The following is a 26,126-nucleotide window of genomic DNA, read 5'->3' as shown; positions in this document are numbered from 1 at the left end:
GCTAAGCCCTGGCTTAGCAATTAAGCTTTCCAAGATGCTTCTGTCAGATCACCCCACGTCTTGTTTTAACTGTCTTAACTTTGGTTTGAGTCATGTTACTAACTATCCTGTATGACAGCCTCCTATTTGAACTTCTCTTTTTGTTCAGAGTTGCCTGTGCTGTCCTTCTGCTCAGTGATGCCATTCTCTCTACCTTCTATGTCTTCTCTCAAAGGTGGCTTTGTACCATATTCCAAGCAGCTCCAAATGAATGAAATGCTATCAATTCCTCCCAGAATGACTGCGGCCCCTTTAAAAACTCTCTTGCATCCGGATGCCTGCAGGAAGTGAGCAATGACAAACTAACCAACCAAAAACAACTACTTTTTTTTTTCCCCCTCCTAAAGAGAACTTTAAAGGGGCAGAATCGGTAAAACCGAGGAACCCCCAGGAGCCGCCACAAGACGCTGCATACACCGAAAAGGCACATAAGGCCAAGGCGAGACCGCACAAGCTCAGAGAGGAGAAATCCTCGCGAGGTTGCTAACTGCAAAGAAACCACTCCTGGCTCTCGGAGCCCGTGGGTCACCAGTGGCCAGCACCGGCGCACCCCTCTAGCTCGCACTGCTCTTGCGCTCATCGATTTGGCTGCTACTGCAGAGAAGCCACCAGGCTACACAGGCCTTTCGTCTAACGAACGGCGTTCACCCCCGGGGGGCACGACCACCGACAGCCGCCTCAGGAACAGCCTCACCCTGCCGCGGGCGGGACCACACCGCGACGAGGCACACTGCGAGGCCGCCAAGCTCCCGGGACCCGCCAGCTGGCAGCCCTCCCCGCGCCCGCAGCCCCCCATACCCTTTCCCCGCTGTCCCCCGCCCCGGGGCAGCGCTGGCCGCAGGCGGCCGCCCTGACAGGATCGCTGAGGGAACCCAACGGCCCCGCGCGCGCCGCCCGCGCCCGCTCCCCCTCCCTGCCTGACGCCGGGCGAGCCGCTCTCTGCGCAGGCGCCGGCCGGCGCGAGGGCACCGCGCCGGCGCAGTGGCCGCCGCCGGCGTGCGCCGCACCGGCCGGCTGCCTGGGCGGGGGCGGAGCCTCCCCTCACAGGAGGCGGGAGTTCCCCTCAGAGGACGGCGGTCTCGGGCGGCGCTGCCGAGGGCGGCGGTGCCTTCTTCCGAGCTGTTTTACCCTCGTCCTAGGGTTTTGGGGGTTTTTTTGATGTGTATATATCTATACACACACTTAAACTTCGGGTTCTCCTGCCTACCAGGAGATACTAGCTTTTCTTTGCAATGTCCTCCCACCCACCTCCAATCTGAAGCTTTAACATGGCTGATTTTTTAAGTTCTGTCTATTGTGGCATCTCTGAAATAGTAGACTAGGGAAAAAAAATGTTACCTGGTTAGTGCCGTTTGTAAAACCCAGAGATAATTCCAAGGTACATCCCATGGCATCTTTTAGCTTTGGGGCCTGCTTGGGACAGCACTGCTTCTACGGCGACCTCCATCAGGCCGCTGCGAATTGTGTGTTAACCTCTAATAACCGTAATTTCCTCTACGTATGCTGGAGCCGCGTATTTCACATGCTTCGCCGGTAATGCAGGATTCGTGGTAGTTCACACAGGTGGTTTCCACACACTTGGAATAGGTGGGAGCTATGTGTTTGCTGCCCTCAGTACCTCGCTCCTGCAAGTCTTTGCTCATTTATGATGCTGAGTATTGACAAAAAAGTGCCTGTATTTCAGTGGCACCATCTGCTGAGGAATGTGCCAGGTACTAACTGATACCTTAAAATGCACAGGGCCCTCGAGTATTTCTCCAAAGGTAAAATGGGAAAAATAATCTCAAAAATACACCACAGTAAAAAAAAAAGTGTAAATACCAAAGGTTGTACAAAGGGCGTTAAACGCGGTCTGTGTTCCGGCACAGGGAGACAAATCGGGCAGAAAGACAGCGCACGCACACGGACACCGCTGAGCTGCCAGCCCGCGTGCCGAGGGCAATGCGCCCTTCACGCAAAGGGACTGTCTGGGGAGTCTGGGATTGACCTGAAAAACGTTTTATTTGAAAGATAAATTTAGCGTGCAAAACAGTCACCAGCGTCTACTGTAAATCTGCTTTCTGAGTTGATCTTCCGCTGGATGCTGCCTGGAAGCCTTTCTATGCACTGCTGTAAGGCTCTGGGAATTAGCGTGGGATCAGATTTTATCCACGTGTCTCTTAACCACAGATTCATACTGTTTTAATTTAAAGCTTTATTATAGGTTGCCTGTTTTTCTGAAGGGCAAACTGAAAACAAATAATTTCTGATGTCATAGGTCAGGATGATGGTTTGGGTTGTAGAAATATTTTCCACTTAACTACGTGGCCGTTAACGCTTAGCTTTGTCCCTTAGTTGCAATTCTTGATTATTATTGTTTGCTTTTAAAAAAACCCATTTGATTATGCAGTTCTCACTTTTAGTGTGTATCATTAACCATTTTACCTTCTTCTGATTTTTCTAGCTTTTAATTTTTCAGAACGTCCTTATTTAGCAGCAACATTTTCAGCAAAACTGTACCTAGGCAACACGACAGCACCTGAAATTACAGTAAGCACATGTATGAAAAACTTAATTGGTACATATTTGAGACAAATACCTGTTTTGAAACCAGTATTTGAACTAAATACAGTTCACATTGGACGGGAAAACCTGGTGTATGTCAAAGCAATGCATTAATGTCAATTAGTTTAATGTCAATTTAATTTTAATGTCAATTAACAATTTAACGTGTTGTTTTTGACAAGGAAAGAGATTGTTTTAAGAAACATGAAATGCATTGCACTGTGCAGGAGGGGAGGTACAGGGAGTCCTATGGGGAGGTGTTACAGAGAATTTTGTTCTCCAGCTAGGTGAGGCCGAAGGAGGATGGCAGGAGGCCCGTGGAGCTGTAAGACGGGAAGGACAGCCAGGTTCTTCTGTCCCGAAGGAAAGAGCAAGCTCTGGTCTCTGCCGTCACGGCCTCACGGAACCGTGGATGTGGGACGGCGCCTCTGGAGACGCTCTCAAGCCCTGGCCCAAGCAGGGTCAGGGGGAGCAGGCTGCTGGGATGGTGTCCCGTCGGGTTTGGAGTTATCTCCAGAGATGGATTCTTCGCAGGCTCTGGGCACCCTGTTCCAGTGTTTGGTTTTAAGGCAAGGGCCTCAGCACCGGCTCCGAACTGCCCTGCTTTCAGTTCGACCCGACGGCCAAGACTGCTCGTGTTTTGACGTGCACCCTGTGCTCACACGCTTCCGATCTAACTTGGAAAGAAAAAACAACCCAAAGAACAACTTCCAGGTTAGAAGTGTTACAGCAACAATGCGTTCAGCCCTTACATCCAGGTCTGAAGCTTACGGCCTTTTTCCTTATCAAAGCTTACTGCAAACGCAGCCTGTTCACGCCTCGCTTCCTGCACAAGCCCTGCTCGCGGCCCTCCTTCAGCGGCCCGTCCGGCCCTGCGCTCTGCGCCAGGACCGACCCAGCTGCCGAGCGCTTCGTCCCGGCCGGCGGAACCCCCAGAGCGGCGCAGGCCGAGGGAGCCGGGCGGGCTCGGGCCGGCTCCGCCGCGGCTCTCCCAGCGCGGGCTCCGGGCTCCCGGCCGCGGAGCAGCACAGGCGGCGTTTTAAGGCGGCGGAAGCCGCCGCTCGGCGGGGCGCTGCCGGCGGAAGGGGCGGTGGCGGCGCTGCGCGGCCGCGCTGCCCGGGCCCGGCGGAGCGGGGCGGCCATGGCGGCGGCGGAGCTGCGGGAGGCGCTGGCGCAGCGGCTGCGGGACTTGGGCATCGCCACGGTCACCGCCGAGCACCCCCAGGTAGGGGCCGCCGCCGCCGCAGCGTCTCCCCGCGGGCCTTGGCGCTGCCCCGGCCCCTTCCCCTTCCCCTTCCCCTTCCCCTTCCCAGCGGGCCGCGCCGGCAGCGTCCAGGCGCGCTGCCTCTCGGCGTCCTCCGGGTCTTTTTTAAATCCGGAAATAAAAGTCTGCGTACGAGCAGGACGGACCAGGCTGCAGGGCAGTTTTAGGCCCTGTACGTGATTTTTTTAGCGTAAGCAAGTGTCAGTTGTAGAGTCGCTCCCCCTCCACGTTTCTGTCCCCCAGATCCCCCTCTCCCCTCCAGTGTGAGGAGCTACAGCCCATCCACTTCTTCACCCTGAAGTCGACAGCATCCAAGATGCTTTCCAGACTTCTCACTCCCAGCTGAAGGTGCGCGCACCACATCATTTCCAGCCTGTGGTGGAGCTGGAAAAAGGAGTGCTGTCGGGGCTGCCTTTTTGCATTTTTAAAGCGTGGTGGTCTAGCTGTATACATGAGACAGAAACGATTTGGACAGTGTGCAGGAGCAGTACGTCACATTTTATTTGTGATCTTTTAAAATTCCTTCATAAAAGGGTACAGTTTTTAGGCTGAGTATAACATTCAGTATTTTCTAAGTGCTTAACAAAAGATAGCTGCCAGTACGCAACTGAAAATCTAATAGGATATAGAGTCTCACACTACACCAATTGTATTTTCCAGGTGTTCACTGTGGAAGAAATGATGCCTCACGTCCAACACATGAAAGGAGGTCACAGTAAAAACCTTTTTCTTAAAGACAAAAAGAAGAAAGGGTTCTGGCTGGTGACTGTTCTGCACAACAGGCAAATCAATTTAAATGATCTTGCTAAAAAACTAGGCGTTGGAAGTGGAAACCTAAGATTTGCTGATGAAAATGCCATGCTGGAAAAACTGAAAGTGGGCCAGGGCTGTGCGACACCACTAGCCCTCTTCTGTGACCAGGGAGATGTGAGGTTTGTGCTGGATGCTGGCTTTCTGGAGGGCGGCCACGAAAAGGTGTATTTTCACCCAATGACAAATTCTGCAACCATGGGCTTAAGCCCCAGCGACTTCTTGAAGTTTGTGAGATCAACAGGCCATGATCCCATCATTGTGCATTTTGATGAAGACATTAAGTAGATGAAGTTCACTTTTCTGTTACTAGGCATAGATTTTGTACTGCAAAACTGGTGAAAGTCTCATTACAAATAAAATTTGAAAAAACAGGCTTAGTCCTTATTTTTTCAATTCTGGAAGTCTGTATTGTATAATCTGGTGAGAAAAAAATACTGTCCTCGTGTTACTAGAAGTTTAACAGAATATTCTTAAAAAGTCGTGTTTGCAATCTACCACTAAGTAACCAGTAAGTAGAAAAAGCATTATTTAAAATAATTTTATCATCTTTATTAATAAAATGAGTAAAACTGGAACTTCCCATGTGTAGTACTGGCCTTGAAGGTTTAAACTTAACATCATTAGGAAATAAGAAATTAACTTAGAAGTTCTAAAATACTTGTCAATACACACATGACGGAGATGTCTAGATTGTGTACCTGTACCCATTTATCCCCTACTACATGTTGCTTTATTATTTTTACCTAGAAAGAAACAACATAGCTACACTACAGAAAACGCATTTGATTGTCTACGTTTTTAGCTGCATTTTGACTTTCACAGTATCCTCCCCTTGGGAAATAATTATTAACTCCTCTGGTAATTCCCAGACAACACAGCTACTAGTCGCCCCACGAAGACAGATGCCCATTTCTAGAGCCTCTCCAGAAACAGCCGGACAGGAGGAGCCACCTGACAGCAACCGGGGCGGGGTGCGAACCCCAGGACCAGCCTCTCCCGGCGGAAGAGCTCCAAGGAATAGTGTCACTGCGGGTTCCTGACCAGGTGTGGCACGTCCTGGTGACACCTGGGAGGAAAGTTAATACAACCCGAACTGTATTAACTTTTGTGCATGATTTCTACAGACGCACAAACCCATGGAGAACGTGCATCTTCTCTGCTCCACCGTACCCTTAACCAGCGCCTACAGGAATGGAACAAATGGTACAACAAGTAGCTGTACTTGAGGTTCTCCCTTCAGGAGAAGGGGACTGCACGTACAAACATCCACGTGTTTAAGACACTGAGGGGAGGCCAATTTGGCTTTCAGTAGATGATATATATTTAGTATAAAAGGTATCTACTATCACAAGACCAGTACATTCTCAACATTAAATTTCTATTCTAATTCTCCCCTCTCCCGCCTAAATTAGTAAAACCCCCTTCAAGCAGATTTTGTGTTGAAGAGAGAAGCAGCAGAGGCTCCACGAAGTCCAGCAAACATACTGTGGCAACGAGTACCCACACAAAACCCAAAGACGGGAGTAGTGAAAGTGAGGGACAAAATCTGGAGATGACGGGGAGAAGGGCTTTTGAACACAGCCTAATGAAAACGTCATGTACGAACTATGCCTAAAGGCAAGCAATAGCGTCAACACAAGTTGAGACAGAACGGAAATAAAGAACAAAGGCACGAAGAAAACACACACAAAAGGACTCGCGATCTTGGGTGACCATTTGCTACTGCATCATGCTAAAGGATGCAATACCAAGTGATAAAGGGAAGCACTTCAAAGAAAGACAAGGCAAAAATCAGCCAATTTAACTCACTCTCATTCTATATGGTCAAAACAATTCTATGAGAACATCAACATTTGTGTTGAGGCTTTTTTTCCTATTAAGAAAGCAAAATATTTAGTTTTACAAAATGAACAACTACCATTAACTAAGAAAGAAAAAGCATCTTCTAGGGCAAGGCAAGTTACTTCACCAACATCCTTGCCACGGTTTCCTTCATTTCTGAAGGATGCAGCACCTGTTCTCAGAGATGTGAGCTTAACGACAGAATACTTCACGATAGAGCAGTTTAAATTCTCCCCTCTACCTTGGGAGGAGACAAACCAACCCCGCCTATCATGGCAGTTGTCTCAAACGGGAAAGAAATGACCTAAAAACGTTGAACGAATAGGAATAGTCACCAGAAAGATGTCCAGATACGTGTCATTTTATATTTGTTGTTAAATAAAAGACTGAAAGGAACGTCTGGTATTTGGGATATTGGGTTGATCAATGAACTCTGGACTGACGAATGTGTTACTGAATTAGCTAAACATACAGTCTCACGTGCCTTTAAGAGTAAAATTTATCTTACCCTCCGCCTGCCACTCTCTCTCCCTCCCCTTTACGGCTTCTTCTTTGTGGTACCCCAAAATCAATTATCACTTCAAAAAAAAAAAAGATTAAATTGGATTTGTTAAGCTTTTTAAATCCAGAAAGCTTTAAACGTGAAAAATTGTTTTAAAGATGTGCACAATAGCAGTTTACAAGTTTACTTCACGCATCTTAAAATCTGTACTACCTAAGCTACCTTTGTCTTCAGAAGAGGTTCTGAGACTTGTCCCAGCAAAAATAATGACCAAGCAAAATCAAAGCTTCAAATACTACATTTGGCAAATCTATAATTTCTTTTTGTATTTACTTACGAAATTAGTGTTTTGTTGGTTTTTTTTTAAAAATAATATCAAAATAGTGTATAGTTAAAAGCTACACAGGTCCACACAAATAAAGAACACGAAACAAACTACACAACTACTGTCCAGAAAAATTCTGCTACAGTTTTATCGGTTTCCTTCTGGAAGAAACACCCACTGAACACATCATCAACTGACCACAGCGCCATCACTTAACACCGACAGCCTTCCGGAAACGGCAGCTTCCAGAAAAAGTGTGTCTACATGTACACACAAAGTAAGAATAAAAATTATTTGGTTTGGCATTTTAATAACATCATTAATAAATGTATACAATGGCAAACATTAAAAAAAAATCAGTATGTAAAGGAAATTACAATTTTAAATAAGAGCTTTTTAAGTTTTGTTTCACACCTAGGTACATTCCTTTAAGGCAGTTTTATTAATATCAAAGCATTATTTACATATACATTATCACCTAACTCTAAAAATCACACATGAGCTCCTTTGTTGAGGCTGCATCACGCCTTGGAAAAAGTTTAGAAATAATACATGTTGGGAATGTTACTAAATCCTCAGCAGACTATCAGAAAAGTAAATAAAAATTATACATTGTATAGTACAACCATCTCTTTTGTCATCTTGAACTAGCAGTGACAGACTTGGCAACTCTGGCGGTAAAAGGCTGTGTATGTACGCTTGCACGGTGCCCGACAGCTGCCGTGTTCTTCCCCTGGGACTTTGTGTTTCAGAAAATGTGGAGCGGCTCCCAAATTCAATTCACATTTTTATTTTATTTTAAGGGCACAGACTAGAAAGATTAAGGGAAAAGAAAAGAATTCAAAAATCATCAGAGCACAGAGAACCTCCTGGCCAGTGCTCTGCTGCTCTGAAACTTCTTTGCAAAAGGTGCTGGTAGAAGTCGATTCCGATCTCTTACATGTGAGTGCGTCCCCAGTGCTGCTTTTGCCTAATTTAGCAAATACAACCCCAAATCCCACCCTGGCCTCTGTACCGATGCAGATGGAGTGGGTGGAAACCTGCTTACGATGGCACAGACGGGCACTCGCCAGGACTCCGAGGCTGACTCTAACCTAGCAGGATGAATTCTGCCCCCAAACTCCTGGGATTCTCTCACACAAGGAAACTTTGCTTAGGTTTTTGGATGAGGGGGTTCTTTTCCAATACACATCATCAGTTAAATAGTAACTGTAAAGTTTGTGACTACACCCTGGCTCGGATTGCACAGGTGCTTTAAGAAGGTGTAAATATATGCAAAAAGCAAGTGTAGAAGTTGTGACAGGTAATCTTGGACAACTTAACAAATCCAGGAAAGAGCTGAGCTAATAAATGAAACGTCAGGAGATGCCCGTGTGACAAAAACGACACAGCCATGCGTGGTGAGGGCAGGTTACGTGTGCCCAGCAATGCTCCTCCCAGAGAAGCGCATGCCGTGCAACAGTCATGGCAATATGCCACTCTCGCCTAATTCCCAGGGTCTCGGAGGACCTAAACACACACAACTGCTCGGATTCTGCGAATACAAACAGCATTTGGCACTACAGTTTAAATCTGTTAATTCAAGACACGTGTGTTCTTCTAAAAATAGTGACACTGCTACATGGTTAGGGTGTAAGAGTTTGAAATGCATCAGTCCTCTGCTGTCAAAGAGAGCTAGGAGAATCCAGTCACAATCAGACCCTGAAATGAGCTTGAAGATGTCCTAATTTAGAATCAGAGATATTTTCCTACTATTTACGGTGTTTCAGTTCTTTCGTAACAGCTATGCCTTTAGTAAGGGCTACCGGCATTCCAGGTTTCGTCTCTTCGCCTATGAAATTCTGTGAAGGCAACTTTTCCTTCAGTCTCTATGGCTCTGCCTACATGGCAGCACAGGAACGGCGCAGAAATCAGGCTTGACACCAGATTCTTATTGCTTGGAGTACGCTTCTCCTGGAGCACACAAATTACCTGTACACAGGTACGCACTGCGCCTCTTCCAGCCACTGCCATCCATCCCACCCACCCTCCGGTGACATCTCGCAGCCGTCACTGCACGGCTTGGAACACCCTGAATCCTTCTCAAAAACGTCACAGTATCAGTTATAACGTGGGAAATGATTCCAAATGCAACTGAGCTCAGGCTGCCTACAGAACCGCTGTGGAGCTGGACTTTTGGGGTGCTCCAGGCTTCAGATCACTCCTGGGACTGCTAATTTGTGGTGATACTCCACAAAACTCCCCACGCTTTCACTGACATCAGTGAAAATCTTGACACTGAGAATAAAGGACCAGAAATGGGATGCTAGTGTGAGCTGGTAATCAAAATAAACCAATGATTTTAATGAAATACCAGAAACGTCTTCAGAGGAAGAATGGAAATTCTATATGGTGGAGAGCTGCAAAGTTGGTCCTGTTTTCACGTAAGGAAAAAACAAAAAAATGTTTAAATTCTCTGTGAAAACAATCCCAGGATGAACCAAGTACTTCTATTGTAAAACCAAAATACTCCATTTAGATCTAGATCTTTTAGCACATTTTATGATAAAAAGTAATTTCAGAAGGAAGTCACTTTAAGGAAAAAAAACAAGAAAATCTCCCCTTCTAAAGCTTACCAAACTTTCCTCTTTTTTCCCCTTTTTGACAAAATTTCAGTACAATAAGAAGATGACTTGCCAGTATGCTTCTGAATCTCTTGAACTGCATTCTCTCTCCAGTGAAAAATGATTCTGTTCCAAGTGTCCCTGACCGCTCGAGACGTTACAAATGGTAAAACCTGTAAGCCTCCAGGACCAAGCCGTGAATAAGCCGAGGAAGCTGTAGTGGCTCCGCGACACAGCGGCGTGATCAACTTATAGGCAGCCTGCAACCCTGGTGCTGCGAACGCCTCACGCTTACCTCTGCTTATGTGAATGGAGATGGCTGTACATGCCTGTTGGAAGACGGGACACTAGGAGGTTACACAGCTAACTTAACTCTTTAGAACAGGAATATGAATGTGCTTACTGGTTTGTAATAAAATAGAATTATGATAACTCATTTTGGATCTGCTTGTAAGTTCATGTACACTTCCTCTGAGCTCTCTGCAAATGCTTTCAAGACAACAAATGTGTGCAACCACTGAACGTACCAATAACATTTGTTGACTTTAATACAAATCAGTAATGAACAAAATGTATCTTACTAATAAAGGATAACCTTAAGGGGAACTGATTGTAAAATGCACATGATATTATTTACATTTCTTTTTGCCATCAAGAAACCTCCTAAGCCACAATCAGCTTATGTCAAAAGACAAACAATAATAAAAATAAAAAAAAAAATCAGTCAATACACAAACATCATAAGACAGTCTTATCCTGGAAATGCCATTTGTTGAAAACAGCCTTATATTAAAATAAAAGTTACAGAAAAATCATACCTGACAATTTCCTGTCAGAAACATCTGAACATATATATATGCAGAATAACTTGGGAATGTGAAAAACACAAATGACAAACAATTTCTATATAATACGATTATCCCATGACTCCCACATTTGTTAGTTATCGAACTTTTTCATGTACGTAAACAAAATCTTCTCTTGCAGTATGCAACAAAAATCAGCATAAACTTTTTAAAAAGCAATTTCATGCAGATTATGCTAACCAAATAAGGCAGTGAAGTGCCAAGTAAGCTGTGAGGTTTTTGTATCTGTATATACAGTCAATTTCAACAAAATACTACAGCATTTATTTTAGATTTACAGAAGTAAATATCAACTGCTAGTTATGGGTTTTTTTGGCTAATTATTAGCAGAAGCTTAAGCAAATCAGTGGCTAATTTCATAAACAGAAGATGAAAGAAGTATTATTTTTTTCCTGGAGTAATTCTTGAGACCTTAAAATTCTTGGTCCTTAGGGAGATGAGAACTGTCCTTTATTCAGTAGATCTTAACAGTGCAATGTGCAATAATTCCTAAGACCATCTACAAATTTTCGGCAGTAGACTCCAGTAGAGCTCCTTGATTCAAGGAAGGAAGGAAGGTAGGTAGGTTTATATTTCTTGCCTGCTCTAGTCACGAAGAATGTAAAAAATTCCCTTAATTTTTATTAATGATTCCTACAGTCGCTGTCTTGTTACTTCAGATATAAAGGCTTCATACTGAGATACTGAAGGACACTTTTCTCTCTGTGTTCAGTTGAAAGGTAGAAAGAGAGAAGAACATAAGAAAAGCTTAAAGTGTGGAAGTATAAAATACAGAGTTAAGTCACTAACAGAACTAACAGCACTAATAGCATGCATCAAAGATGTTTTAATGAAGTCAAGAGAAGGACAGAATGCCAAAGACAAGCTTTATAAAAAGGCAGTTTCCTTGTAGTATAGATCACTTTACATGTTTTGTTAAACTATGCTTTTAGATTTATCTGCCCCTTTCTAAGAACTGACTTCAATATTACTTCTTAATGTGATTTCTTTGAACTTTACTCTTCAAGAGATTTGAAAAATAGAAATAAATCTAATTTTTACAGGCAAAAGGCTAAATGGGATGAAGTTCCCTGCCTACACAGGCAAAATAACTGCTGTAAACCAACCTGTTCTGGCTTAACTAATAAGCAAGATAGAAGCCAGTTAAGCAAGCAGAATTTACATCTGGTTAATGCAATGTGCACTTGTTCTTGTATGTAATGCTGTTAGTTTGTTGTAAATGAAATTAATCTCATTTACATTTTGGGCAGGAAACTCACCACTTGGCCCACATCTCATGTAGTGGGCAATAGAATTAGGAGCTTTGTTGCTCCCTAGACCTGCTTTTTGAATTTCTGCTTTCTGGGATAGCTTCCACATCTGCAGAGAAAAGCATTTCATGTTATTCATTGTGTTTATCAGGACATGAAAAAAACCCTCATGCATAAAATACATTCTACTTATTAGTAGAGCAAAAGGATATATAAACACTTTTTTTTTTTTTTTTAGAGGGAAGGACAGAGGAGAGGGATAGAAGAAACTCACTGGAAGTGCCTACTCAGCTACACTCATTAAAATTCATCTTAGCATTAGAATAACCAGGTATTATTTTCAAAGCCACAATCAGATATACTTAACTTTTAGATACACTAACCCTAAGTTTCTGCCTATAAATGAAAAGGAAAAAACCAGTCAAATGTAATCAAGGCTGACTGAACCTCGCAGAGAACGTAACTCATCTTTGCATTTTTACCTGCTACACACTGACAGAAATGTTCACATTCAATTCTGCAAAACAGAAAATTATCTTTGCATGCAACAGCCTGAACGTGCAAAATGCAGTATCTTAATTTACTATCCACTTAAAGCAAAGCATCAAGCAAACCTTTAACTGCAAGCAAATTACTCAGCCTGAACAACAAAACCTTTTTTGGCCATCAGCCACGTATTTAGTGTTTATAATTAACATGCAAAGCCCTAACTTATCATTTTTAAAGGCAGCAGGGACCAAGAAATGAGCAAGCGCACCGTGTGTTTTACAGTCAGCCATCTGCACGGCCGAGGAGCGGTAGTGATTGGGTCTGAAAGGAATTTCACAGATCCTTCCACTAGTTGAGCATGGACCGAAAGAGACATCCATGACGTATGTACTGTTAAAGGGTAAAGACCAAAAAGCGGAGGAAAAAATAATCCTTCTGTACACGAAAACATTTGTTTTCTTTCAGAGATAATAAACAAATGTTGACAATTTATTTCTGAGAGACATTAAAAGTCTCTAGCAGCATGCTTTCACTGCTGCAGCTGAACTCAATGGAGCAAAAAATCAGGAGCACAGAAAGTTATTATCCTCAGAACTGAAGTGTCATTCATTACAAATTTATAAAAAAATGCAGAATACTAGTTTGAGCCGGACAAGGTTAGTCTAGAACTCCCAGAGGGTCTGAGACACTAGCGTTCAAAAACACTAACACTCCGTTACTCTGAAGCCCTGTGTGCTTAAGAGAGAAGCTGTTTTAATGCTGCCCCCCCAATGGAGTAAGGTAAAACACAGGCTCAAAAGGCATTAAATATCAGGCGTGAGTATTCCCGATCAGATTCAGTTTGCCTGTGAAAGCTTAGTGCTGTGAAAAGAAATGAAACAATGCAAAATGAAGTGCCCCATGGGCAGCGGCTGGAAAAAATGTATTTTGTTGCCTTAATAGCAAGCTTGAACTCCACTCTACAGGGGTAACCTTTAAAATTTCTCTTTAGACCTTGGCGTTGCTCATGATTGCAATCGGGGTTCAGTGGTGATGCTGGAGAGTTCGTAATAAACATATCTGGAGACAATAACGGTGTTTTTTGTAGCTGTGACAGTCTAAGGACCTAAGCAAGACAAGGCTGGCAAACAAGATAATAGCATGCCTGAAAGCTTATCCGATTTCTCAAACAATAGCAGCTGATCTAAGTAGAAGATACTACCTCTAGCTACAAACCTCGTTCTGCTCACAACTAGCAGTCTCGCTGCAAGACACAGGCTTGCAATCAGTTAAGAAAAATACAGATACTGGTAGCACAGTATGGGTTTATAATAAGCACTGTCAGGGCTAAGAAGATTTTCTCTAGCATTCCTTAAATAACTTGCAAAATGTATTACGCACGTGTCACTTCAGGTAACGGCACTGTTCATCTCAAAGCTATTTCAAACACATCTACAGATGAATGGAAATGAAGTCAAATGACGTGACCCAAGATCAGAACGCTGATCTCGCTGTGTGACACTAAATACATGTGAAATTAAGATTGTATTTCAGATTTGAATTCCTTTTTTTTAAATGGTGAGACAGCTCTAGGGGGAATACAGCAATAACAGCATGCTGTAAACAACGTTGAAGAGAAGTGAGAAATTTATCAGCCCCAAAATAATGGATGCCTGCAGACGTGGTAAAGGATGGCTGCTTTACATTTTGAGATGGTAATTTTACCCTCCACAGAATGTCTTTCTCCCCGCACTCCTCTTCCCCACCTTGAAATGCAGCTGGAGCTCTGGAAAGGGCTATCTCCGCCTTTTATTACCAATTCTCCTGTACGAAATGGAGACCTTACTGACTAATATACGGGACGTCTGCTGCTTTTCCTTGAGGAACTGTGTATTTGCAGCACTTCTACCCCTCCCTACTGAAACACTAAGGAATTAAAGTTCAACCCGCACAGCAGTAGCGTGACTGCCACTAAACTGCTGGCAAAATAAATTCAATTGTAAAAATCAGAATATGATATTATTTTCAATATTTATTTTCAATTTTAAATATTTTTCCTCTAGATATATTTTCATTCAATTTTTTTATAGCATATGTAATTTTGGCCTACAAAAACTGTCAGTAACTACTTCCTCTCGCAAAAAAGTGTTAGTGTCTAAAGCCTCATGTAATTGTAGTTTAAGTATGATACAATTTTAAACTCTGTTCATATTTACGATTTAGAAGTTTCAAGCAATTGCAGAGACAGTGGCGTATTAAGTAATTACTTCTCAACATTTCTCTTTAGCTGGTCATCTGGAATTTAAGGAGTTATTGGCTTAAGCATTCCTGTACTCCCGTAACTTGGCAAGAAATTTGTTATTTTTTTCTTTTATTTAACTGCGTTAATTTAACAGTTTTTCTGTTATTTTGTTACACATCTTGTTTTCTGTTGTATTAGTGTTACTTCTATTAAGAAGAAAAAATGAATTTCCACCATAATCCATACAGGTTTTTATTACCATACATCACAAGGAGTCTCATATAACTCTGTTATTTGACTCCTGATAAAACCGTACACTTCACCACATTTGTACACCAGACGTGGAAAGACAAAGCATACAAAAGGGAGAGGTGGAAAGGGTCATTTTTTCATTGCAAGTGCTGCGTATCATGTGTCTATTTATTACCTCTTCGTAAGAATTATCATTTATGTTTAGGATTACAGATGGTTTTCATATTTATTAATGTTCAAATATTTTAGTAAGTAGGAACAGTAATTCATGTTTATTGTGCAAGCTAGAAGCACTGACTTACTGGGCTATAAACTTGTTCCTTGTGCAAAGTGCCTTTATGCCAGGCCATGGCATAAATGAAAAGGGTAAGGCACCGCAACCTCTCTGAATGCTTCTTTTCATTAGTATCTCATTTTTGAAAGAGGGAGGAAAAAAGTATTTTTACTCCAAATACATAATCAATGTGTTACTGATACATCTGAAACCACGAGCACAACTGAAAAGTACTGTCTCTGTACCGGAAAGTATGTTGTTCACTGTGCCGTTTTTGGCAATGCAGCATGCGATTGGTTTAACATGCATTCAGTAATGTACAGGAAAAAAAACAAAATATTTGTAATGCGTGACAAATAAAAATATAGTTTGTATTATAAAGACTCTTAAAGGCATGCAAAATATATACAGTGCAATTAATGTTTCATGCAAACTTTGGCGAGGTTACAATTTTACATTCAAACATGCTAGAGTACACAGCTGAGCTCTATGCCACTGTTCTTAGAAAAAAACAACCCACAGATCTAACAAATTATTTTTTCATTGTAGTGAAATTTTCTCTAAATCCAGTGGACATTGAGAAGAACACCTATATGTCATATTAGATTATATATATATATATTTAATAATACAACTTCCTTATCATACACAACCATACTCATACCACACGGTTTTATTATCTTCAGAAACCAGTAGCAGGGATTCAGCCTCACTAGTGTTTACACAGGTGGTAGGAACAAATTCACTAGTTCGAACTGACCGTAGGTCACTATGATCAGATTTCTGATTAGCAGAAGGCTGTTCTTGATTTTTCTGTACTGATCTAAATGCTGACAGGTTTGCCCGATCAGTTGTTTTTGATGTAGATCTTTGAGGCAATCCACTTATATTACTAACTAATTCAGTGTTAAGGGATAAAAATGGCTGAGCCACAGCAAATGATCCTGTGCTGTCATTATCAGATACACTGACTTGATCATTAAACACACTTGTGCTTAGCAAAGTTCTCTCACGAAAATTTGACCTTTCCATCCTTGAAGTCTTAGGCACATCAGAGTTACATCCTAAATTACGTGGTTTAACTGTATTAGCTGCATTGCCTTCTGGAACACAATCTACTCTGTAAGCCACACAGTGAAAAAAATTAGAGGGTAACTGGTGTGCTGAGTACTCACTAGAGGTTGATGGAACACTTCTGTCAGCGGTGGATGGTGCTGGATCAACTGATACAGGTTGCCTACTGTCCTTAGACAAAAAATCGTGAATGCTTGTCCTTCGAGTAGTTCCTTCCGCCGTAGAAATCACGCTGCTTGCACGAGGTAAGGTAGCATAAGGATTGCAATCTCTTGATTGTCGCTGTGATACAGTTGCTTGTATCTTGTCTTTAACTGATTTGGCCTTCCCTTGAGCGCCTGGTGTAAATTTTATCGGAGAGCTAGTGAAGTAGGTATCTTCAGTTTTACGAAGGCTGGGCCTTACGAGTTGTTCTGGTTTAATGGATCGTCCATCTGAGAAATCAACTGTATTTTTTACACTTAATGATCTCACAATACCACAGCCGGCAGGCGGCTGTTTTCTTAGCTTTTCCTTTCCTGTCAGCTCCGCAGACTCAGATAAGCTTTTCATGACTTCATCTAGAAGATTTTCTTCACTCGCAGATTTCATCTGTCAAAAACATGAAACTTCTTATGAATTTATAAACTGTAATTTTGACCTTTTCTTAAGCAATCTTTGTGGACGTAAGTGAAGAACAATTCTAAAAAGTGGGTTGTTTTTTTTTAGATTTCTCAGATCTAAAAGCAGTATTAAACATTTACAGTAAATACTCAGGAGTTTTCTGTACAGCTTACAAGTTAGGTGTCAGGCAGATCATAACTATCTGGAATTAGTTCCTATAATACTGATTAATGCAACAGATGATCAAAACTTCAAGTTCATCTTCTCACTCACTTGCCCTCTGCCATCTCTCATCAATACTGCCTAAGCAATTTCATATTATTTTAACTTATACTGATCATCCGGAGCTAAAAGCTTAAATTCTCTATAAAAGCAAATAACAAAGACAAAACCCTGCAGAAGTAATACAAAGCACATAACCTTCAGGTACCCTTGATGCCTGAATTTGCACCAGACAGCTCCCAATTTTTTCTTTTTGGAGAACTTCAGAGATAAAAAAAAAAGTTTAGGTGAATACTATTCACAGACTCAGTACAGAAAGACTTCAGTCTTTTTCAAAACGGTAAAAGGGACAATTTGGAAAGAATTAAGCTAAGAGCATGAAGGAAATGCTCTGGCAGAAGGCTAGAAAGAGACCTCTTGAATATCCTTCCAACGTGAATGATTCCATGACGCTATGAAAAGGATTCTGTGATTCATGAACAGCAGTGGCCTAGACTTGATGACTCATGGTTTCTTTTATTTCTGTTGCCAGAAGAGTATTGTCTAATGCTTAAAAACCAAAAATCCTTGTCAGAGAGACCATAGGTGAGAGGTCATTTTAGGTCTAACAAAAAATCCAGAAACTTAGTCCAGACTCAAGTCACAGACTACCCCAATCTGAAAATTCAGCTGTGAATGTGTATTTTTCAGTTTCAGTTGTGTCATTAAAAATAGATGGAGTCTGATCCTTACTCTTGAGAGGCCCTAGTCAGAGTAACTGGCTCTCTTCATCCTAGAGCACTTCTAGGTTTTGGACACATCTACTCAAAAACTAGTGGTGAAGAAATTAGAATACTAGCAGAGACAAGGTGATTTTGGGCTTCTAACAAACTGTCACTGATTTAGAGAAACATTCGCTTTGTCTTAGTCCTCTCAGATTTCAATGAGTTCCAAGGTCAGATTTTTGCTCAGCAGAGATAAAAAGATGAAACTGAAGCAGACAAGAGTCTGCTAAAAAGAGAAACCTCAGGGAATGAAGTAAAGCATCTTCCTTCCTGCTGATGTAAGACAGATCTGACAACAGTTCTTACTGAAGACAAGTGCTGAACTGGAAGAAGAAAAGTAAACCTACATTGAGCTTACGGCCTTCCCTCTGAACTCGGATGAGTGTACCATGCATCAGTACACGGGACAATTTTGTGGAGGGGAGATCAACTTTCTTACCTAATTCGGTAACCCGGAAAGGGTCAAGCTGCACAATTTCAAATGATTTTGTGTGTAATACAGCAAGTACAGTTTATCGGGATACAGTCCGCACTACTTAATGCAGGCATAACCAGTATCTCCACAAAGTTTTAAAGCAATTCTACTCACTATAAGTCTTCTATTAATTCTGTGCCCATATATGGGATAATACATAGTTAAAATATTTTTTAAACTAACCTCGCTTGAGGTACTCTTGTTGCTTTCTTCTAAAAACTGTTGCAGGGTAACAACTTCACTTCCAGGAGAACCGGTTTTGATCCGTTTTCCACGACCATCCAGTGTTTCAGGCGTTCTTTGCTGGAGCACAGGACTAGACCTGGTATGACCTTTCAAATACTGAATAGGACTGCTGCTGCTGCTAGACCAAGCCTCATGTTCATGTAGCAGACTGAATTCTCCACTGCTGTGACTTTGTGGCCTGCTTTGATTGTTAACTGCACCTGCTTTTGTGGTAAATGGTATAAAGTACTCCATAAGAAAAATACATGAAAGCTGCAAAACAGTATAACCTTACTCAAATCTGGAACATTATCAGATTCAGTTGACAATAATTCTATTTAAAATGCTAAAAAAAATCCAGTTGTCCTTTTTCACTCACACCAAATACATTATTAATACAATTGCACTCCCCTGACTTACCTCTTACAGCTCTTTAAACATGACATGATAGCTTTTGAATAAAAAACTACCTTCCACTTATAATCTGGGCCTCCACCTACAGAACACTGAATTCCAAGAGGCTAAAGATACACCTCCACTCTTGTTCAGCATCACTGTGAGGCACGCACTCTGATATACTATTGATGAGTTTTACATTAAATGAAATACAAAGGATGGAATGGAAAGAAAACGTTTTCTTCAACTTAGTTCTTCAACAAGTACTATTTAGGAATGCTGCTTCTCCAACAGTTTCTGCCATTACTTCCAGTTTATTACAACTGTGACCTGAAGGAAGCCTACGGCATTAAATGCAAAATAAATTCCACAACACCAATTCTTTTTCTTTTTCAGTAATCGTGAATTGCATAAAAAAACTTGATGAATAATCAAGTATTTCCTACTTCATGTCACTCCTAAGAAATGAACTTAAGTTTGAAGAAATACAAATTGTTTACAGCAGAAATTTCTAATACTGTATAGAAACTGGGGCAAGGACTACCTCAAAGAATCTTCTACAGAAGGTAGTAATCAAACAAACAAAAAATAAACTAATAAAAATCTTAAGCTAACATTCATCTCTAAATTTCCGAACAAAGAGATACTGTTTAATAAACGCAAGCCATGAATATTAAATGAAGGCATCAGTTGGCAGCTTTCTAGTCTAGTATGGACAATGGTCTCCAGCTAGAATGGCCATTATGAACAAAAATATATCAAGGCTCGTAACAGATGAAATTTAGAGAATATTACTAAATCCAGGAATGTTATTAATCTTTTAAAAACACAATATAGAAGTTTACAGGATGGTATTACGTATGACATTTTGTCTGGTTTGTGTTGCACACTACACAGCTTTACAGCAGCAGTGCACATGGAGTAGGATGCTAGGAGAAAAAAATGGAGCAATTTCTCTACTTAAAAAGAAGTGATTTTAAAGTGATTTGGGGGGAATTCTTATTTTGTAACATTGTTACTTGGGTTAGGTTTAAAATAGTTTGAAACTTATATACTAATATCACCCTTTTAATATTTATTGAAAACATAAGTTCTATTAGTATTTGTATCCTTTCCTAATTTGGGGAATGAAGGCTATAAAATGCTTCAAGAAAAACATGCTGTGGTGTGTTGGGGGAATTTTTTAACCTATATAGATGGTCTTACATAGAAAATAACGGAAATGAAGCATGTATGTAAATTCACCTACAGCATACCTTTGACTTCATGGAGGGAAGCATTGTTATTGCTATTGCTAGTGGATGTTCTGCCACTATCAAGGCTGGCTGGTCTGGAAGCTAAATGGAAAATTAGGAGACACCATGATGAACAAAATTTTAGCAGATGACACGGTACCTTTACATTCTGATCACAGAATGCTCAGAGGCAGGAATCATGCACTATTTCACAGGCTGAGCATGCCCATTGTCAACAAAGTGGTTTCTTACAGATCAGAAAGCGAAGGGATTTCCAGGCAGTCCAAGAGGACACTTTAGAAAAGGGCACTACAGGAATAGTAAGGTACAAGGGAGAGGAAGAGAGAAATAGAGTGTACATTTAGAACTGGAACGGATTGGTTAGTGGGAAACCAGGATTTTACAGATGAAAGGATGGGCATGCAGAAAGCTGCTCGTCATTAGGTGACTTACAACAGATTTGACAAGGAACCTTGCACATTGTTGAAATGCCACGAACAGGAGGAGCAAGAGCATCTGCACAGATAATGTCCTGTACTCCTATCCAATACAAGGGAAATGCACTGTTATTATCTTCAAAAATGTTTGCTGCTCATACTAATTTTAAGTGTTTATAGAAGAGTTAAAACTTCACTTCTAAATTATCTATTATAGCTTTCACTTCATAGCTTTGCTTGAAGGAACATGTAATGACTTTATAAAATACAGTACATGACAAATTCAGGTTTCACTGAATAATAAACAGTGAAAAATCAGGCCAGATTTGGATTTGGCTTTTTTTAGGACTGAAATTATAAACTTCTTTTATTTTACTATTAACTCCAAATAAATTTTTAAAGGAAAAATGTTTTGATCCTGTTCAGATGCACTTCATAGATGTTCTATATCTCTAGTAGAAAATGTCTATCTGATATAGTAGTTAAGAAAGAAAAGAAAAATCTGAAGAAATGATACTATACATTCAAGAGATATGCAAATCACAGAAAGCATGCTCACTTGTAACAACGCCATTCACTTTTTTTGCCAACTTTCTTAACATTCACATAATATATCCTTAATTCATTTAATTAAAGTTCACATCTTACCATGAACTCTTGATCCTGTACTAGAATCATCACTAATACCTTGTGGACTTACATCTTCAAAGGATGTAGCATCTATACACAGAGACATAAAAAAAGATGTAAAATAAAATAAAATGAAAAGATTATTGAAATATTTATCATCTGTAAAATATACAAAAGTGGTTTTTTTTAAACCAATCCATTTTTACTTAGGTAACATTCTGTAGGAAAATCCAGAAACATTTTGTAACTGCAGGTATTAAACCTATTCAGTATCTTAGCACTGCAACTCAATTACTAAGGTTGCTTTTTGCTAGAAAACCTAAAATACAAGTAAACCCAATATTTACATGAAATTGCTGTTACACATAGTCACATCACGGTGCAAAAAGCTTCTACCTATACCTTTATTATTTAGCAACTGCTTGGATCTGAAGCCTGTAGAAGAGTTGACAGTTGCAAAGTTGATAGCTGTAGTAGAGAAGGCCATAGCTCCCAATTCTTTCCTCCTTTTACCCGTGGATATATCATCAGGACCCTCCAGATGCTCAGAACTACCTGTCCATTGTCCTCCTGCTAGGACCATGGACTGCACCAGGTCATTCATGGCTGGGATGCAAATGAAAGCAAATGATCAGCATGGTCAATGTATTTGCTTCTGTTCTTATCTTGTACCGCAAAACGTTTGACAGTTTTCTAAGCATTAAAGCGTATTGAATACTGGAAGATATAAACACAAGATCATCCATGTTATGACATGCAATCAGCTCAATGAATGCGGAGTGTTACAAGTCAAGGACTTCTTTCAGCTCAGTATGGTTCTTAAAACTGATTTTACAAGGTATAACCGCCATGCTTGCACTGCAATGATATGTAATATATATATATGTTAGAAGCTTTGATATACTGTTTGCAATGATAAAATGGAATGAATAAGGATAAAATGGGTAAAGGTGCTAATACAATATAATGTCAAGAATGATACGGGATCCTTGTACAGTGCAGGTTACTGCAGGGATACTGTATTTTACATAGTAACAAATAAAAGGATCTGAAAAAGATGATGTCTGATGATATTCACCTTTACTTCACAAAACTAGAGAAAACTGTCCACCCCTCGTTATAAAAGAAAATAAATCAATACAACATTTTGGCAACAACAACTGATGAATACTGAAGAGTGACAGACCACCATACAGCCTTGCACTATTTTCTACACTGTCTTTAAACAAAAAATTACAGTGATTTCTTAACAAAGGGCTTATGAAATGTGTAATTTGGAACTATTTAGGTTAACAGAGTGCACTGTAAATTTATATACACATAGAGACGTGTATATAGACGACTATGTATACAAATATATGCAATCACAATGCACTGAATATGTATATATGTATGTGCGTGTGCTTGTGCATGTAAATGTGTGGGTACATGTGTGCACATGTGCACATATATAAAGTATTCAGTGCCAAGGTTTAAAAAAAAAAAAAGAAAAAAGAAAAAGCTCCAGCTCCTTGTATTATAGCAGGACTTGCACATTGCAAAATAGGAGGAAAAATACAGCGCAGTCCAGGGAGAGGTTAGTGAAAAATTAGTAACGGAAGCCAGTGTTGCCATTTAAAAGAAGCTGAACTGTCATAAAGTCTTACACATGGAGCGACGGTAGAAGGCCTTCATTTTGTCTTTTTCCTTCGGTCTGTTCCTCAAAAAGGGCAGTCTTTTCAGTGCAACCACTTTTATGTCATAGCATGAGGAAAAACGGAAACAGGGAAATGAAAGAAAAAAAGGGAGAAGAACAGATGGAAGTTAAATGTTGAAACTAAGGACAGAAATGAATGTCTGAGTTTAAGCTATGTATGCTATGCTAAAAACTATCATTCTCATGCTTCTGTGTGATAATGAAATATGAAAACTACACTGAAATATGAAAACTACACTATGAAAACTTTAATATACTCAGAAATGCACCGAAAATAATGAAGAGTGTAATACAGTTTGAAAGTTCTAACTCTTGAAAAAATAAATGTAACTCTGTGCCGACAATTACAGAAATTGATGATTATATAGTTTTTACTGTGAAAAATAACATTTCTTGAACATAAAGAAAAATGTGAAGCAAAAAAAAGCTTAAAATGAGAGCAACTCTAAGTACATCTACTTTAAACTATGTTCACATCATCATTTTTTGGATATTAATAACTTTTGTAATGTTTTGCCCTGCATCTCCAGTAGGACACAATCTATTATCAGCCTTCATTTGTTACGTTTTGTGCTCATTAATAATTTTGGTCATCTACTGTCTTGCAGAAAAATTACATGGACCTTATGTTCAATCTACTGTTTGTGTGCAGTGACTTTAACATTTTACTGAAATAATCCACTTCAAATCTGTAATAAGAAAAATAAAATCAAGATTTATTGGCTGGAATGGTATACCTCAAATTTTTAGCTGAAAAAATACCAAAGATTAAAAAAACAAAAACACCAAAAGAAAATCCAAATATGAGCGTTCCTACAACATTTTAGGAGGGCTAAGAGAAAAATCGAGATAACATAATATCAGGAAACAGAGTTAAAATTACAAATAGTATTAAAAGATGGAGGAGGGGGAAACCACAAGTTAATATTGTCCTTAGATTCAGCTATTCTGCATTAGTAACCGATTACTGGCAGACACCTGAGTTTTGAAGCATCAGATAAACGTGTCAGCTGACTGCCAAGCATACGGGAGCCACATGCAAACAACTTGCATGTAAAGATCCAGAAAGAAATGCATAATGAAATTACCAAAAAGTTCTTATTTATGCAGGTATGAAAGCAGCATAGTCCAGTCTATCAGCCCAAGATCTGCTTATTTTCCTCTCTCTGAAGCCACTTTTGAGACATGCGCTTTGTCATTTGCCTTGGTTTTATACTCAGCGAGCACCTTGTTATACAGCAGTTTGTTTCATACAGCAGTACATATATACATACGCATTTACAAGTGCACATGAACTACCCTGAAAGAGAAATAAATCTCCATCTCCACCCTATTATTCTGCATTTGCACTTAGAGTAAGACGTTTACAATGCAATACATTTTACAACTTCCAATGAATGCATGATTGGCACAGCCACAAGTGTCAAAAACAATCACAGTTGCAGAATACAACTGTATCTTGACCGGAGAGGGACAGCACACACCCTCCTATGTCAGGTCCTTATGATGTGGTGTGGGGAAGAACAGGGAGAAAAGAAAGGCATGTGTGTTACCTATGTAAGATAAAAGTACACTAAGTACAATTTCACCTTTGAATTATTCTCTACATAGGTATACAGATATTTTTTATTCTGTACATGCACTTTTAGGTACTCGAAAATAACCAGATTTTTGTTTTGTTTTTTTCCAGATCAATAAAGCATTCCTCCTCTTGTAGATCCAGAGGAAATAAGCCAAAACCAACATAAAAATAGATGCTAACTGGCTCCAACAAAGCAGAGAGGCTGCTAAACCGCCTATAAAGGAGACATGCATGTTGTCTAATTGTATATAAAGTACATAGCTTTGAATAGCTCGCTGCCAAAGGAGTATGAGGCACAGCATCAGACTAGTTTTCTAGCAGGTATAAAACTCATCTGTTTTAACACTAATGCTGAACCAAAGAGGTAATTTTGTTCTATTTCACCGTGATGACGAAAACTAGTAGAAACACGACTCTTTTGTAACTTCTATAATCCTTTATAGACAACATAACTGATCCCTCTGAATTAAAAACGCCCACCCTAATCTTACTAAAAAGTAACCAGAAGATGTTCAAGAATCATTTGAGTCATCTGTGATTCCTGTTCATTAATACAGACCACCTCCAAAAGGGCTGATTTATGGCTCTCAGCAACTGTACCAAACAGAAAACTCCACTGCAGCTACTGATGTCCTGGAAATCATACATCAGAACCTGTCCTTTGATAAAATGCAACCTCCTTGAGAGGAGGAATTACGTAAGTAATTTCTGCATAGAATACGACTGAAGGAATGTCCTGCAAAAAAATACTGGAATGGCAGAGCTACAACAGAAACAAACAGGACACCACCAATTTTAGCTCAGGCAGCGTTAGCTCTTTATACCTGTATTCCAACAGACTTTAAAAATGGGTAGCAGGAGAACTGTTTTGGTCTTAATAATCATACTCAAAGAACTCTAGTTATAATTCATTAATTTTTCTTTCTCTTTTCAGTATTCTATGAATATGTTCTTGCTTTCTCAGCTGAAAATGAATGATGGGTATTGTAGAATTCCTCCCCTGATCAGGAACTCCCATTCTGTAATCCTCCTACTGTTTGCCAGAAATACTCCGGAGAATTCTGTATGGATAGTACCGAAATGTTAGGCAGACATCTTCTACATGTTTTGGTAATAGAAAATGGAGCCAATATACTACTTTTACTTCCACTATGATACGATGTGTCTGCTGCTGGCGCTACTATTTAAAGACGGCAGGCTTACTAACAGCCTTAATTCTTTGGGACATTGTTAATAATCTGAAATGGTTAAAGTGGGAGCTAGCAAAAGTAATCTGTTTTTGTCCACAGAAAAAAAATTTTCCACTTGCCTGCCCCAGGTTTTAATGCAAAAGCTCAGAATGGTATGCCACCCCCCCCGAGAAAAAAGGCTCTGCACAAAGCAGATGTCAGACCTGTGGTACTCGCCTGATTCAAACACTGAACACAGGTACAAAAAGCAAAGGTGAAACTCTGCTGTCAGAGGAGCATACAGTATCCACACTGCCTGCAGGATTTAACTTAG

General features: G+C 40.4%; 2 protein-coding genes across 2 annotated transcripts in view; one reads left to right on the top strand and one right to left on the bottom strand.

Annotated features, from left to right (window-relative positions):
- Nucleotides 1–3,724: 3,724 nt before the first annotated feature.
- Nucleotides 3,725–5,134, top strand: LOC104252740 (prolyl-tRNA synthetase associated domain-containing protein 1). The gene is made up of 2 exons (XM_059828603.1): nucleotides 3,725–3,808; nucleotides 4,508–5,134. Exons 1-2 carry the CDS (start codon nucleotides 3,725–3,727, stop codon nucleotides 4,943–4,945), a joined length of 522 nt encoding a protein of 173 aa, XP_059684586.1. The 3' UTR covers nucleotides 4,946–5,134.
- Nucleotides 5,135–11,172: 6,038 nt separating this feature from the next.
- The window catches only part of CCDC88A (coiled-coil domain containing 88A), a 74,935-nt gene continuing 59,981 nt past the window's right edge, over nucleotides 11,173–26,126 (bottom strand). The window contains exons 26-33 of the mRNA XM_059828419.1: nucleotides 22,992–23,075; nucleotides 21,748–21,951; nucleotides 21,364–21,435; nucleotides 20,300–20,380; nucleotides 18,606–18,871; nucleotides 16,460–16,949; nucleotides 12,058–12,157; nucleotides 11,173–11,500 (exon numbers count right to left, since the gene is read on the bottom strand). Coding sequence (XP_059684402.1) covers nucleotides 12,093–12,157; nucleotides 16,460–16,949; nucleotides 18,606–18,871; nucleotides 20,300–20,380; nucleotides 21,364–21,435; nucleotides 21,748–21,951; nucleotides 22,992–23,075 — 1,262 coding nt within the window. The 3' untranslated portion in view covers nucleotides 11,173–11,500; nucleotides 12,058–12,092. The remainder of the gene's footprint in view (nucleotides 11,501–12,057; nucleotides 12,158–16,459; nucleotides 16,950–18,605; nucleotides 18,872–20,299; nucleotides 20,381–21,363; nucleotides 21,436–21,747; nucleotides 21,952–22,991; nucleotides 23,076–26,126) is intronic.

This window comes from Gavia stellata, chromosome 23 (assembly GCF_030936135.1).
Source record: "Gavia stellata isolate bGavSte3 chromosome 23, bGavSte3.hap2, whole genome shotgun sequence".
Taxonomy (NCBI): domain Eukaryota; kingdom Metazoa; phylum Chordata; class Aves; order Gaviiformes; family Gaviidae; genus Gavia; species Gavia stellata.
The sequence above is the reverse complement of the archived record's forward strand: the minus strand, read 5'-3'. Positions and strand labels throughout refer to the sequence as shown.